General features: G+C 42.6%; 2 protein-coding genes and 1 long non-coding RNA gene across 6 annotated transcripts in view; 1 reads left to right on the forward strand and 2 right to left on the reverse strand.

Annotated features, from left to right (window-relative positions):
• Positions 1-213: 213 nt before the first annotated feature.
• Positions 214-3,247, reverse strand: LOC113958176. The gene is made up of 4 exons (XR_003531428.1): positions 3,175-3,247; positions 2,590-2,679; positions 2,136-2,379; positions 214-707 (listed from the first exon to the last, which is right to left on the reverse strand). It is a non-coding gene; the product is annotated as an uncharacterized LOC113958176 (long non-coding RNA).
• Positions 3,248-7,253: 4,006 nt separating this feature from the next.
• On the reverse strand, positions 7,254-11,116 carry LOC113958180. The gene is made up of 5 exons (XM_027666287.1): positions 10,992-11,116; positions 10,556-10,850; positions 10,424-10,487; positions 9,627-9,716; positions 7,254-8,662 (listed from the first exon to the last, which is right to left on the reverse strand). The coding sequence occupies exons 1-5, from the start codon at positions 11,114-11,116 to the stop codon at positions 8,463-8,465; spliced, it is 774 nt and encodes a 257-aa protein (XP_027522088.1). The 3' UTR covers positions 7,254-8,462.
• The window catches only part of DUSP16 (dual specificity phosphatase 16), a 61,206-nt gene continuing 59,035 nt past the window's right edge, over positions 10,340-12,510 (forward strand). For 2 of the 4 annotated variants that reach the window (XM_027666259.1, XM_027666261.1), the window contains exon 1: positions 10,340-10,496. The gene's annotated coding sequence lies outside the window, so the exon portion shown is untranslated. Of the gene's footprint in view, positions 10,497-10,836; positions 11,203-12,510 lie in introns of those variants that run through there. The other 2 variants (XM_027666262.1, XM_027666260.1) reach the window with 2 other exon arrangements.

Raw genomic sequence — 12,510 nt, forward strand, 5'->3', positions numbered from 1 at the left:
GAATCTATACAAAGATTGACAGCTGTTTGCTAAGTGTTCACTTTGGTTGCATATATATAGTCCTTAGCTCTCTAATTACTTGTCTAATTGCAAGAAGCATCAGCCCCACTACCTCTGCCTTTGTTAACATCCTTTAAATTTCTAGCTATGTCAGGGAGAAAAAACCCTATTGCTGAATCTGAGTTGAGACTGCTATGGAAAATTTTCCCCTGACAGTGTCAGAAATGTTATTCAGAGTCCCACAGATAGCTACAGCATTCTTAAATGGAATATAACTCACGCTTTTCCCCCTTTGATGTGTTCAGCAGACAGGTGGCAACCCAACTGCTGGGAAGTTCCTAAGTATTTATATCCTTTAACTCTCAAATGATATGAACAACTAATAGGAAATGTCATGCACTGAGTATATGAGTAATGTTCCCATTAATCAATCTTCCAAAATAATCTGGATTATTATGTCTGTTTGCATTACACTGTAGCTATTTGCAGATAGATGTACTAAAAAAGCAAGATTGATTTGTATCAGCTCCGTTCCATGTGGAGCTTTGCAGGCAAAATCTCTTACAAGTTCTTTCCTTTTCCAGATGTGCTTTGGCCAGGCACAAGAGAGACTCATAAATGTAGAATACCACCAAGATGCAATTGTCTGCTTTCTGGTGTCAGCATTTAACTCCCACTTAGACATAATTTTCAACTGAGTATAGAATCTTCTAGGAAATGAAAAATGAGATCTTTAGTTGCTCTGAACTAGCAATCAGACCAAGCATGTTTTGGAGACGAGTGGGATTTTGAAGTCCAAACAAAACAAACGACTTTTTAATCATTCATGAACAATTTAGATGGCTTTGTTGCTTAGTCTTTGTATGTTTTTGGCTTATATATTTCATAATCTGGCTGCACAACTGAGAAGAAATTAGTATAATACATCCCTTTTGCACCACTCTAGAATTGTTAAGAAACATTTAACTGGAAGTAAATATACCCTGTGCAGCTACACTGTCAACTTATGAACAGCTATGAAGAGTGAGGTATGTAATTCAGAATAAGACTCTGGAATTTTTTTAAAGATATATTTGCTTTTGCATTTGTTACTATGGATTTTGTTGTTGTTGTTGAAGGATGTCATAACTTCACTCCTTAAACTACACATATATGGCCTCGACTCATTTTATTCCAGGGCCTTTTTTCACATCCCTACCTATGTGAAAGGACCTCTCTATGGATGTAAATGTGATCTGCTACCATAAAAATATCCAAATGCTAAGTACAAGAACAACTTTTATCAATCCAATAAAATCCAGCAGCCATGCTGCACCACAGGCATGCCACTGAGACAAAGTAGAGAGAGGATGAGTATGTTTTTACATCCACTGAGATTAATCAGTTAAAATACACTATGTATTATAGATATTGCCAAGTCTCTCTTCAACATAAATTTAAGCTTGTTTGTAAACTTTATGTGTACATGTTACTTTAGTGATTTTTACAGTAAATTCATATTCAATAACCTAGCTTTAACATGTTTGGTTTAGTAACAATGAGATTAACTTTACAAAAGCTGTATTTTTAAAGAACTGACTTCCTCCTGAAAACCTCCTAAAAATGTAAACACATAAATTTATACACTGAAATTTCATAATAGTGACAGGACTATCTGAATGTTTGACAGATAAATTTTCAGCCAGGCATACTGATGCACTGAGAGTTCAGAATACCAGATACAGGAATCATAAATGCCCCCTCTATACCATATAATAAATTAGGTCGGAGGGGATCTCAGGAGGCCAGCTGGTCTAACTCCCTCTACACAACATAGCCAATCTCAACATTAAATCCAACTATTAAGTTAGATCATGTTGATCAGAACCTTGTCCATTCCAGCACTTGACTATCTCCAAGGAGAGGAAAACCCCTCTAGGCACATCTTCCAGTGTTTTACCACCCTCAGTCTAAAGAGCTCTTTTCTGTTGTCAGATGGCAAATGTCAACCTAACGACTGTCAAAAAGAGTATCTTGCTGTACTTCTGTTGGATAAGCAAGACACACTAACTCCTGTTGCATTATAACAATGCCAGATCCACAGCAAGGACCACAGTAAGAAGCAGAGGATAGGAAACCATGAGCTAGAGCATCACCTGATAGATGGGCTCAACCAAGGCATCTGTTTGCACCTTCTCAAGCTCTGTACACCCATGCCACTGACACATTGGTTCACACTTTCTCTCCCAATTGCTGTCCATCCTTGTTTCTATTTTGCCGTCTCATCTCCAGTGGCTGAAGTCTTTGTTCGTTCACACGCCATTAACCAAACAGAAACCACACTCTTCTTTCAGTGACGTCCAGCTTACAGCATTTGTGCAACTGCATCCTGATCTCCTGCTGGCATTATATGGTAAGAAGGTATTTTAAATGAATCATCAGTTATAATAGCCATTTTTCTTAAACTGTAGCTGACATCATTTAATTGTAGGTACTAGTACAAAATAACAGATGAATAAACATATAATTTCTGCAACTTAGTAATCAGACAGGCCCTTTGAACTGCGGCTTCTTTTTCCTTTTATATTCTGGAACTCAAATCACATTTACCATTTTCCCATAACTGTCTCCACTGACTGGCTCACAAAAGACTGCATCCTCACATGTTCCTGTCAAGGAAATTCTTCTGAGCTTTCGCAGCTGCTGAGAAAAAATGTCTTGGAAAGTCATGTCCTTTACTTAAAACTCCATCTCTTAAAAAACTTTCCGCCCCCTCTGATTTCATAATACCCATTTAGATTTTAAATGGTCATGAAGAGGCACATTCTTCAGCATAAATTTGTCTGGAACTCATCATCATTTGATCAATGGCTTGAAACAATTTTTAATGACTGGAGAGCCAACAAGCCAAATTTATATCTAAAGCAAGCATATGCAGCTTCGAAAAAGTCATAAGAATTCTGAGGCAGACCTTTACAAAGAAAAAAAATCATATTTGCAGCCCTGTGCTTTACCCACATTGACTTTCTCCCCTTCTTTTTGCAGGCCAAACATAAAGCAGGGTTTTAAACATTTCTAATACATTAATGATTCTTCCCTGGCTAAAAGGAGAACAAGTGGCAAACTGCTTTGAAACATAAATGTTCTCACAAGATTTTTGACCCCTCTGTAGAGCTAAAAGAGTTGTACCCATACCTAACTCACAGAAGCCAGGTTGTTCCTGAGCATCAGAAGGGTAGTCAAGAAGGCAGTATAAAAATAAACCAGCTCCCCCTTGCATCTAAAAAAAAAAAAAAAAAAGACATGCTCTGAGATTTTCTCTGCTCTCTGTTGTTGACAACTGGGCTACTATCAGTGACAATTTTCTGACCAGTGCATTCAACAAAATAAGATACTGTTGCAAGTTAACAGTCTTTTTTCCAAAGAATCTATTTTTACTGAAAGGCCAAAATATTGATGTTCTGGGTGTTATCCACTTAAAAGTTTACATGAATGAAAGCTTGTAAATGCAGGTCATTGTGGTGCTATGTCCTTCTTTCCCACAGCATCAGCTAATAGTAATTAACTTGATTTTCTTTCCCATTTTAGATATCAAGATTATTTTTCATGTCCATTATGGGTTTGTCTGCCTTTTCCTTTTGTGATATTAGGCTCTTTTTATCTATTACGTACATTTTAATGATTGCATGGAATAAAAATCTATCTCTCTTACAATCCATTTGAATAACAATGTAGTTTCACTTGCATATTACTGCAACACCCAAACTGCATCTTAGAAACAAAACAAAAAGTAACCTCTCAAATCTACAATGTTTAGGTTACCTGTAGGTGTCAGAAGCTGTTAAAGGTACACAGAAGCAACAAAATGGATCAGGAGCAACAGTGAAGACTCTAAAACTGTCACAAAATTTCTTCTCCTGTGTACATATCTTGAAAAGAAAAATATTTTAAAACAAGTAAATATAAATAAACTGGTCTTCATTACCACAGGTTATACATTCTCTTTCTACATTCAGACTTCTAAACTACTTTCCTGATTGTGAACTTACTTTAGCATGCTGTCAGTACAGTAACTTTGTACTTATTGCTTTATATCGACCCAAATGACATTTCATGTATCAGAACTTCTAAACATTTTATGAATGCTATCCTTTTTTTTCTTGTATCCTTGGTACTCTTAGGAAAATACTTCACAAGAAATTTAAAATGTATTTAAGGCTGGTAATTACTATATCCCACTTCATTTAAAGTATTCAAACAGTTAAAAAGAAGGATATGAATAGTCAAAGACCTCATACATTTTATGTTGCCTTCATAATAAACACAAATACATTTTACTTCTAATTCCTGATTGGCCACAAACAAAACATGAACATACAAAACTACTCTCCAGATAGTATGAATTAGCATAGCAACTGAAGCGTTAGTTGAGCAATGATGATTTACACCATCTGTGCTTACAGCCCATTACTAGTTGCTTTCAATAGAAGTATCCCAGCCTACAGACAAGTGACTAACAGTGAGTAAGAGCTAAAAGTAAGTGAGGTGGGTGTTTATTGTGACAACTATCTTAATTTCTGGAATGTGTTTGTGATTTTTTTTTTTAATGTATGAGCTTTTTTGTTGGTTTTATTTAAATATTTTCTCTTTAGATATACAGAAAAGTGAGAAATGTTACTAGTTAAGTTTTTCAGTTGCTGTAGATTTGTCTGAACTTGTTGTTTCTTGAAAGCAGTATTTCATCAATCTGTTTCCTGGTGACAACATGTTATTATGCTCCTTTTCTGTAAATAATATTTATTATGATCTCCAATTTCAAATGCCTCCTCAAAACTTAATCTTGCTGTTTTATTCAGAAGTGGCTTGACCATGACTTTTTTCTGCTTAAGATGATTAGAATTTATCAAAACCCCCTAAGCTTCAAAAAGGCCATTCACAGAACCAAAAATTATTACTTCTTTCTTTATCTTTTCTCACTGTCTTCTGTTGTATATCTCACTTATAGTCTTTGTATGTGTATGCGTCTCTCTGTTTGCAAACTAAGCCAACAAACTTTCATGCAAGTGCTTAATTTTTATAAATCTGCCTGCTTATGTAAGTAAAAAAAAAAGTTACTATTTCTTTTGTGAGATGGAAGAGAGGAGAGGGAAAAGAATGAGTTAGTGGTTAGATTTGGAATTTAAGAGAACTTGGTTCAGTTCTCTGATCTGCAACCATCTTGCTATACTATCTAGGATGAGTTACTTTATCTTAATAAGTCAGTCTTATATCCATAAAACATGAATTCATGATACTCTGTCCCACAAAAGACTTGGAAAAATAAAGAGTACTCAGAAACTATAGAGATAGGAATTATGTAATTTTCTATTGAGTAATGAATATAGGGTTTGTGAAGTAAGAAGATACAGGGAAGCAGACAGCTGAAGCTCTCTTTCGCTTTTTTTTCTGCACTTTCTGCTGCTCTAGTTCCTGTAATTCTCCTTTTCTCTTCCACTGCTCCAAATCACCCACTGTCATCCTACAGAGAACAAGAATATTGCTTCATCTTGTCCTAAATTCCTTCCAACTCAAAGACACATATCTGCACTGAACCTAGACCTCTCCACTTGCATACTAACTCTAGCTCATTTGATGTGCTATGAATCTGGCAATCCTAGAGAAGCTATAGGGAAGTAGAAGTATGAAAACTATCTGCAGTGACTAACTAATGAGGCTATTCTTATTTAACCATTTTCCAGAGGGATGGAGCTTCCCAAAGTCTTATGCACACATGGAAGGGAAGGAAGGGAAGAACAGCGAGATACTGGGTGTTCTCAACTCACTGTCTTCTTCTGAGCACTTCTACTTGGCACCCTACATCTTTGATGCCTGCACTTCTCATGCTACTCAAATTCCTCCTCTCTAGACTGAGTTCTGTGATTTCCCACTGATCTCCAGCTACAAACTTTTCTCCCTCCTCTGCTCTTTCCCCACTCTCAGTCTGACATCTTCTATTCGTACTGGTTTTCAAATCCTCATGTTCCCATTGCTGCTCTCCTACAAACCTGTGCTGCTCTTACTGCTGTACCCTGCTCCATGTGCCAAAAAAGCCAGTGCTATCTAAAAATGCTGTGTTTCAATGTGGGTATCTTGGTAATGCTTCTACTTTTAAATACCCTGTTGGTAGCGGTCTGCTCTGAAAGCAGATTAGGCCAAACTACCCCCTGCCCCTGAAGCTGTCCATGAAAATGTCGTCAACTCACTTCCCATCTTGGGTTTCCCCTAATCCAGTATAGCCAAAACAAACCAGTGCAGCTGACTTCTACTATTTAAACTGCTTAAGCTGCTCTGGTTGACTTTGGCCAAAACAGTTTTGGGAGGGATTGAGTGAGCAGCTTATAGGTAGATAGGGGAGGGGGTAACCTTTGGCAGAAGACAGCCATGATGGTGACTGGGAACGGTCTGGGAATGGTAACCTCTTTAACAACTCCACTTCAGCCCATGGAGGAAGTGAGCACCCACAAGGGGATTTTAAAGCATAGTAGATTCTGTGCTTAAAGATCAATTCTCAGTTATTTCGCAAGAGGTTTCTCTGGCAAACCACTCCTTTCCACTGTGCAGAAAAAACGATGACGTTACTCAGGCTGTCGTTCATGTTTCCCCTGTTTAATCACTGCTAACTGATTAACCAAGGGAAGTGCCACAAAATCCATTAGCTGGAAAAGGAACAAAAAGCTATGCTAGCTTTCACAAATAAAGAAAGAGAAACCTTTGTAAACAAGGTGCATGACCTTCAGCTCTTGAAAGTACCTAACTATTTTCCCTCCCTGGCCCTCAGGAATAGAGGCAGTGAGGGGTGACACACTTGCAGTGTCAAAGTTTGAGGGCTGTTGCATAGCCTGCTGGATAGCCACCATAATACATTTTGCCCTTGTTTTACCCCATACAGACACTTCTGGTCTTCTTATCTCATGAGCTTGATAAGGAGGCGCAAGAAAGGAATGCTACCTTTAACTCCTTTGGTACCATTTTGTCAAAAAGGACCGGTGAGCTGAGGCCAAAAAACCCACCAACAGAAATGTAGCAAAACACATTCCATAGAATGGATGGACCTTTGAAAACTTGGGAGGGAAGGTCAGCAGCCAGGCTGGGTACTCCCTTTTCAAGGTGGTTCAGGTGTTTGCCAAACTAATGCCTGACTCTCTCCCTGGTTTGCACCTGCAGTTCAGGTCATTTCCAAGAGTCTGCTGTGCAAGTGCTAGGGAGCAGTGAAAGGCTTTCAAGGGGAAAAAAAAAAAGTTAAGCTGTACATGCAAACAAGTTCCTGCTCCTACAAGAGGTATGTCAGCTCACACTTTGTCCATTGCAAACAGGAGGTAAAGAACATGCCTCCTGCTCTCAATGAGGTGAGGTCTGATGCTGCCTTGAGTCCTCCTGATTTCTTCTGTTTGTGTCTTCAGATTAGCAACAAACCTGTCCAGTTTAACCCTGCAATGTTCTTCCAGATCAGATTCTCAGCTCAAGCTCAGCTGAAAAGAAAAAGTTATTCTTAGTAACTATTTCAACATGCAGGAATTGTGATATCACTGGTTTAGTCGCACCTTTTATTACATTAGGAAAAAGAAATAACCTGACTCTCTATTGAAAAAGCTTTAACTTGCTGTTCTAGTACAGACTTTTTTGTATATATCCTTTTTTTTCAGCTAAAAAGAAAAATATTTCAAGAAGATCACAAGTACTTCTTATTCTTACAATTTTACAGTCAGGAAACTTTTACAGTCCCACAATTTAAAAAAAAAAGAACCAGTTACATAAGGTGTTACCAAGTTGAGATGACAAAAGGAAAGGGAGCATTGAAATGTCTTTCCTCCTCACCACGCACCTCTCTCCACTGCTCCCCACTTCTCTTTGTGAGGATAACCGTGCTGGAACTATTTGTTCCTGCACTTCTCTGATCTGAATAAGCTGGGGCACTGGCTGTTACCTCCAGTTTCTCTGGCACGCTCTTCGATCCCCTTCATCAAAATGGGTCAGTTCTAGCTCTCTTTAATCTCCAGTTAATTGTGCAGATTTTTCATACTGTGGTCACTTTGGGGGTTTGTGAAAGCCACCTTCAGGGCCACTGGTCAATTGAGATGAAAGGGCAAAACTGCTCTTCAGCTACCAGAAGACAGACGTGTACAAAATAGTGAACAAACAGACTGATGTTAATTGCTTTACCATAATTTCTTCACTGCTTTTGATCTTTTGTCTCTGTCTTATGGAGCTTGGGCTTCTCTCTCTCTCCTGCATGCTTTGCACTCCGTTGCACAGGACGTGACTGTTCAGTATGAGTGCCAACAAGGCTTCCTCATGAGGGGACAGCTCACAACTCCTTAACACTAGGCCCTTCATCAAGGTCGTTCTTGGTCAATTTTGCCAGGACAGAGACCACCACCATATAATTTGCTCTGAGTTGCCTGCTTCCTGAAACACCAACCACACAGACCATTTTACTGTGATAGTCATGTGCCTTTCCGAAGGCACTTTGTTTGAAGAGATAGCCACAAAGGACCCGTGCAGTTAATTCTCTCTCTCATGATGTCTTCCAAGGGTTTCTGGCACAGGAATTCAAAAGCCATCAGAGGTGACTGACTGGAGTTTGGTGTGCAAGATGTCCTGTGCACCCAGCAGTGCTGGCAGGCTCCCTGTAGTGATGATGCCTCTGAGGAAGAAAGAGAACTGCAGAATATTCTGGTGTACCTGCAAGAGGGATGTATAAGACAGATAGGACCCATCCAACCCCTCGCCAATTCAGGCTGGTACTAGCCATAACAGATACATGTTAAGATAAAAGGCTTCTGTGTATCTGAGCAGATTTTCGCTTTTTGCAAGTTATTGGCTGCAGATTTTTAATTTTGTTTTTATTTAACAAGGTTATTTAAAGGGCGAAGGCCCTGAACGTTCCACGTAGTCCACAAGGTGCTCTGCCCACAAGTGAAAGGACTTGACATTTTAAGGTCCCCTTCCTTCCCTGAACCACTCTGTGATTATATGATTCTGTAACACCACCACTGGAGGAACCGACGCCTTAACACCGTAACAGTTCAGCATCCCACCGCACAGCGTCTCAAGGCAGAAGGCCAGACCGATATTTACGGAGCCACCCGGGGCGCTTGTCCCCTCGGCTGGTGGCACCGAGGGCAGCGGGACCGCGCCCGCCAGGCCGTCGCGCTGCGCCACTCGGCCGCGGCTGCCCCGGCCGGGCACGGAGGGGCCGCTGAGGCGGAGCGGCCGCAGACGAGAGGAGCCGGCAAAGAAGCGAGGGCCGCGCGGCAGAGCCACCTCCCCGTCCCGCGTCGCGGAGGCGGCTCGGTGGAATCGCTCCGCGGCCCCGGCTCCTCCCAGGGGCTGCAGCGGGAGGCTGGGGGCAGCGCGTTCCCCTCGGTGACAGCTGGGGCGGCCCGAGCGCCCCACCGCCATCGCCTCTCAGCGCTTGGGCTGCGCGGCCGCCTCTGCCTCCGTGTCCCCGCAGGGATCCTCTCTCGCCGCTCCTCCTCTTTCTCCTTCACCCTCTCCCCCCACCTTCACCCCCCGTCTGAGTTCATTCACTGGGATTGGTTTCAAATGACGCCATCGCTTTATTTTTACACCAATGACCTCATCCCAGCAGCTTGAAGTTTACTGACGAGCAAAACTCTTTCTCTCGTTCGTTCCTCTCCTTGTGCCTGCTCTTCCCGTGTGTTTGTCGTCCTTTGGGTCATTCTGGGAACCGAAGGCTTTAAAAAAAAAACAAACAAAAAGACCAAACGCACACACAAAACCCCCTAACCCCCAAACTTTTTCCGTCCTCTCTGGCTTTTCAGTGTGTGTCCCCCTCATCACTGTCCCCTTTTAATTTTTTCAAGCCATCTTGGTGGGGGGTGGGGGAAGGAGAAGGAAAGAGAAGAAAAGAGCTCTAAGGCTCCAAATGTTTCCTTTTTCTGGTCCTCTCCCCTCCCACCTTCACGCTTCCCACTCTTAAAAAAAGAGCCGAATGTATTTTTTTTCTGTTCCTTTTTTAATTTTAAAATTGCTGGGGTTTGGTTGGTTTTTGATTTTGTTTTTTTTTTTTTTTTGTTTGTTTGTTTTTTTTTTCTTTTTTCTTACTGAAGAAGAAGGAAAAAGAGGAGCTTTCCTAGAGACTGGAAGCAGACAAAGTTGTTTCGGGCGGCAGCCGCGGGGCTGGTGGCAGTTAGTTTTATCCTTGCCGAGGGGACAGACAGACAGGCGGGGGTGACACAGTAAGTGCCGGGAGCAGCGCACGGACCAGTGGGGCCGCCCCGTGGAAGCCAAGTCGGGAGGGGGGCGACGGGCGCGGGGGGTGCCGGGCACGGCCGAGCCGGGCTGGGCGGGGAGAAGGAGGAGGAGGGGGAGGGAGGTGAGGGAGAGGCGGGCGGTGGGAGCCCTCCCTCCTCCCGCATGCCCTTCCCCGCCGCTCCCTCACCTCCGGAGGAGAGCGCCCGCAGTGGACAGGTCGCTGCTCTGGCCCGGGCAGGCTCCGGCCGCTTCCGCAGGTGGTAAGAACGGGGCTGAGAGGGAGGGGGTACGGCACAGGCACGGCACCGCGCTCCCCTACCTGCTGCCGGCACCCGGCCCCCTGCTGCCCGCGGCCGCTCCTGTCTCCTCGTCCCTTCCTTTTCCACCTCCCGACATCCACCTGCCTCTCCTCGTGAGAGGAGGAAGCCGGGCGCCGTTCGTGCCCGGGCCGGAGGCAGCCGCGGCTGGAAGAAGGATGGGTAGGAGCCCGCTGGCTGCCCCGCAGAGGGTTCGGGGGCTGCTCATGAGGCGCGGCGTGCGCGGCTGCCTTGCTAAACTTAGCCAAGAGCGCTGGCTCCGAACAGGGTCTCCGCTGCTTAAAATGGTCGGGGATGCTTTAAAGCCCCGGAGGGCTCCCGAAGAAACGTTGAAATTCTGCCTTCGACTTGGAAAACGTTTAAAATTGAGGCAGTTGACAAAATGGAGGGCTGCCGCGGCGTCCAGGAGCGAGGCAAATTGCAAATTGTTAACCTGGCATCGCGCTCGCCTCAGCTTCCAGCTCGGCGGCTGGCGCCGGGACGCGGCCTGTGACAGATCCCCGGTCCCAGCTTTGTTTCCCCCCAGCCCGAGAAAGCGGCGGGATGCGGAGCTGAGCGCGCATCGGTGCCTGCCGAACCAGGTGTATGGGATGTGCCTGTTGCAAAGTCTGACCAATGGCAGGATTTTTCAGCGGCCAAAACCCACTTGGTTAGTTGACAGATGAGAAGCTGGGTAGTTTTTTGTTTTCTTGGGTGGTTTTTTTTTGTTGTTGTTTTTGTTTTTTTTTTTGTAAGAAAAGAAAAGTTAGGAGATTTTACTTTCTTTAATTGTCATTTCAGCTGGTTGGAGTAGAAAATCGATCTTTTTGGTTTTCCTTCAAATAAAGAGTGTAGTCAAGCGAGCTGTATTGTCTGACTAACTTTTTTGGTTCAAACATTTGGTGTATACCCAGCAGAATAAACAGATCTATGCTGGTTTTGAAAACTAAAAGCATATTAAACTGTTCCTCTTTGCAAGGGTGTGTGTTGGGGTCTTAAAAGAAAAAACCCCAACCAAACCCCCCAAATGATTTTGTAATCTTTGCTTTGAGATTTGTGCTATTCCTGGCAGCGTGTGGTTTGGTAGATACAGAGTTTACGAAGTCACAACTGACTAAACAGGAGTTGGTTTAGACTCTTGTGTTTTGAGAGGAGGTGGAAAAATAGTAAGTCTTAATTTCTTTTTATGGTGTTCATCCCACAGCCCATTGGAGATTGAAGCATTCATCACAGTTGTTTATGATGGTTGTCTGGGAGTTTCTGCTCAAATGTGGAGCAAGTATGCAACAGGGAGGTGCACGTGTATTTTTAGCTTTCATTTTTAATGACAAAAGATACAAAGAATAGTGATATTCACAAGTTAGTCCTGTGTTTACTGAGTATGTGTATTAATATTTTGAGGATGGAATCTATAAAAAATATCTGAGGTGTAAAAATTCTGGTCATTATGCTTGTTACAGTAAGTCTTAATACACAAGTCCCTTTTTAAAGGAACAAAGAAGTAAAAACAGCAGAGAAGGTGTTAGTTCCTGTGCTAGAGGTGGTAGCTTCAAAATGCTTTATGGTTTAATACATGTGGAAAGGTCCAGAAATCCAAACCAAGCATTTAAAAATGCAAAGTGTTGTATAAAGATACCTAAATATATCCCTGCTCCAGTAGGTCCGTTTTCGTTAGTTACCTAAGCAGATATAATGAAACAAAATCACACCAGAAAAACTTCTGTGGAAGATAGTGAGCTCAATTATGCTTGTTTCTGTGAAATGCATGCTCTTCTTTCAGCGGAGGCAGCTACTCTGGCAAGGATATTTGCTTTTAGCTAGAATAGCTTCAACTGCCCATAGGAGCGATATTGGCAGAAGCTGTGCTGCTGTACTCGTAGGGTGAGTGAAGTCATATGGAGTTAGTAGAAATTGGATGATGAGATGGCTCAGTCTCTCTTCTGCTTATCAGGTTAGTGATTCGTGTAGGCCTTATGAA

The sequence above is a fragment of the Corapipo altera genome, unplaced genomic scaffold, assembly GCF_003945725.1.
Source record: "Corapipo altera isolate COAL_440 unplaced genomic scaffold, ASM394572v1 317, whole genome shotgun sequence".
Classification (NCBI taxonomy): Eukaryota; Metazoa; Chordata; class Aves; order Passeriformes; family Pipridae; genus Corapipo; species Corapipo altera.

What these genes read in the sequence shown, in the direction of transcription:
- LOC113958180 (XM_027666287.1), bottom strand. Translation starts at nt 11,116, where the DNA reads ATGCGCGCTCAGCTCCGCATCCCGCCGCTTTCTCGGGCTGGGGGGAAA. An exon ending in GGGCCGGGTGCCGGCAGCAG is followed by an intron (nt 10,488 to 10,555) that starts GTAGGGGAGCGC and finishes TACCACCTGCGG; the next exon opens with AAGCGGCCGGAGCCTGCCCG. An exon ending in GCGGGCGCTCTCCTCCGGAG is followed by an intron (nt 9,717 to 10,423) that starts GTGAGGGAGCGG and finishes TTTTTTTTAAAG; the next exon opens with CCTTCGGTTCCCAGAATGAC.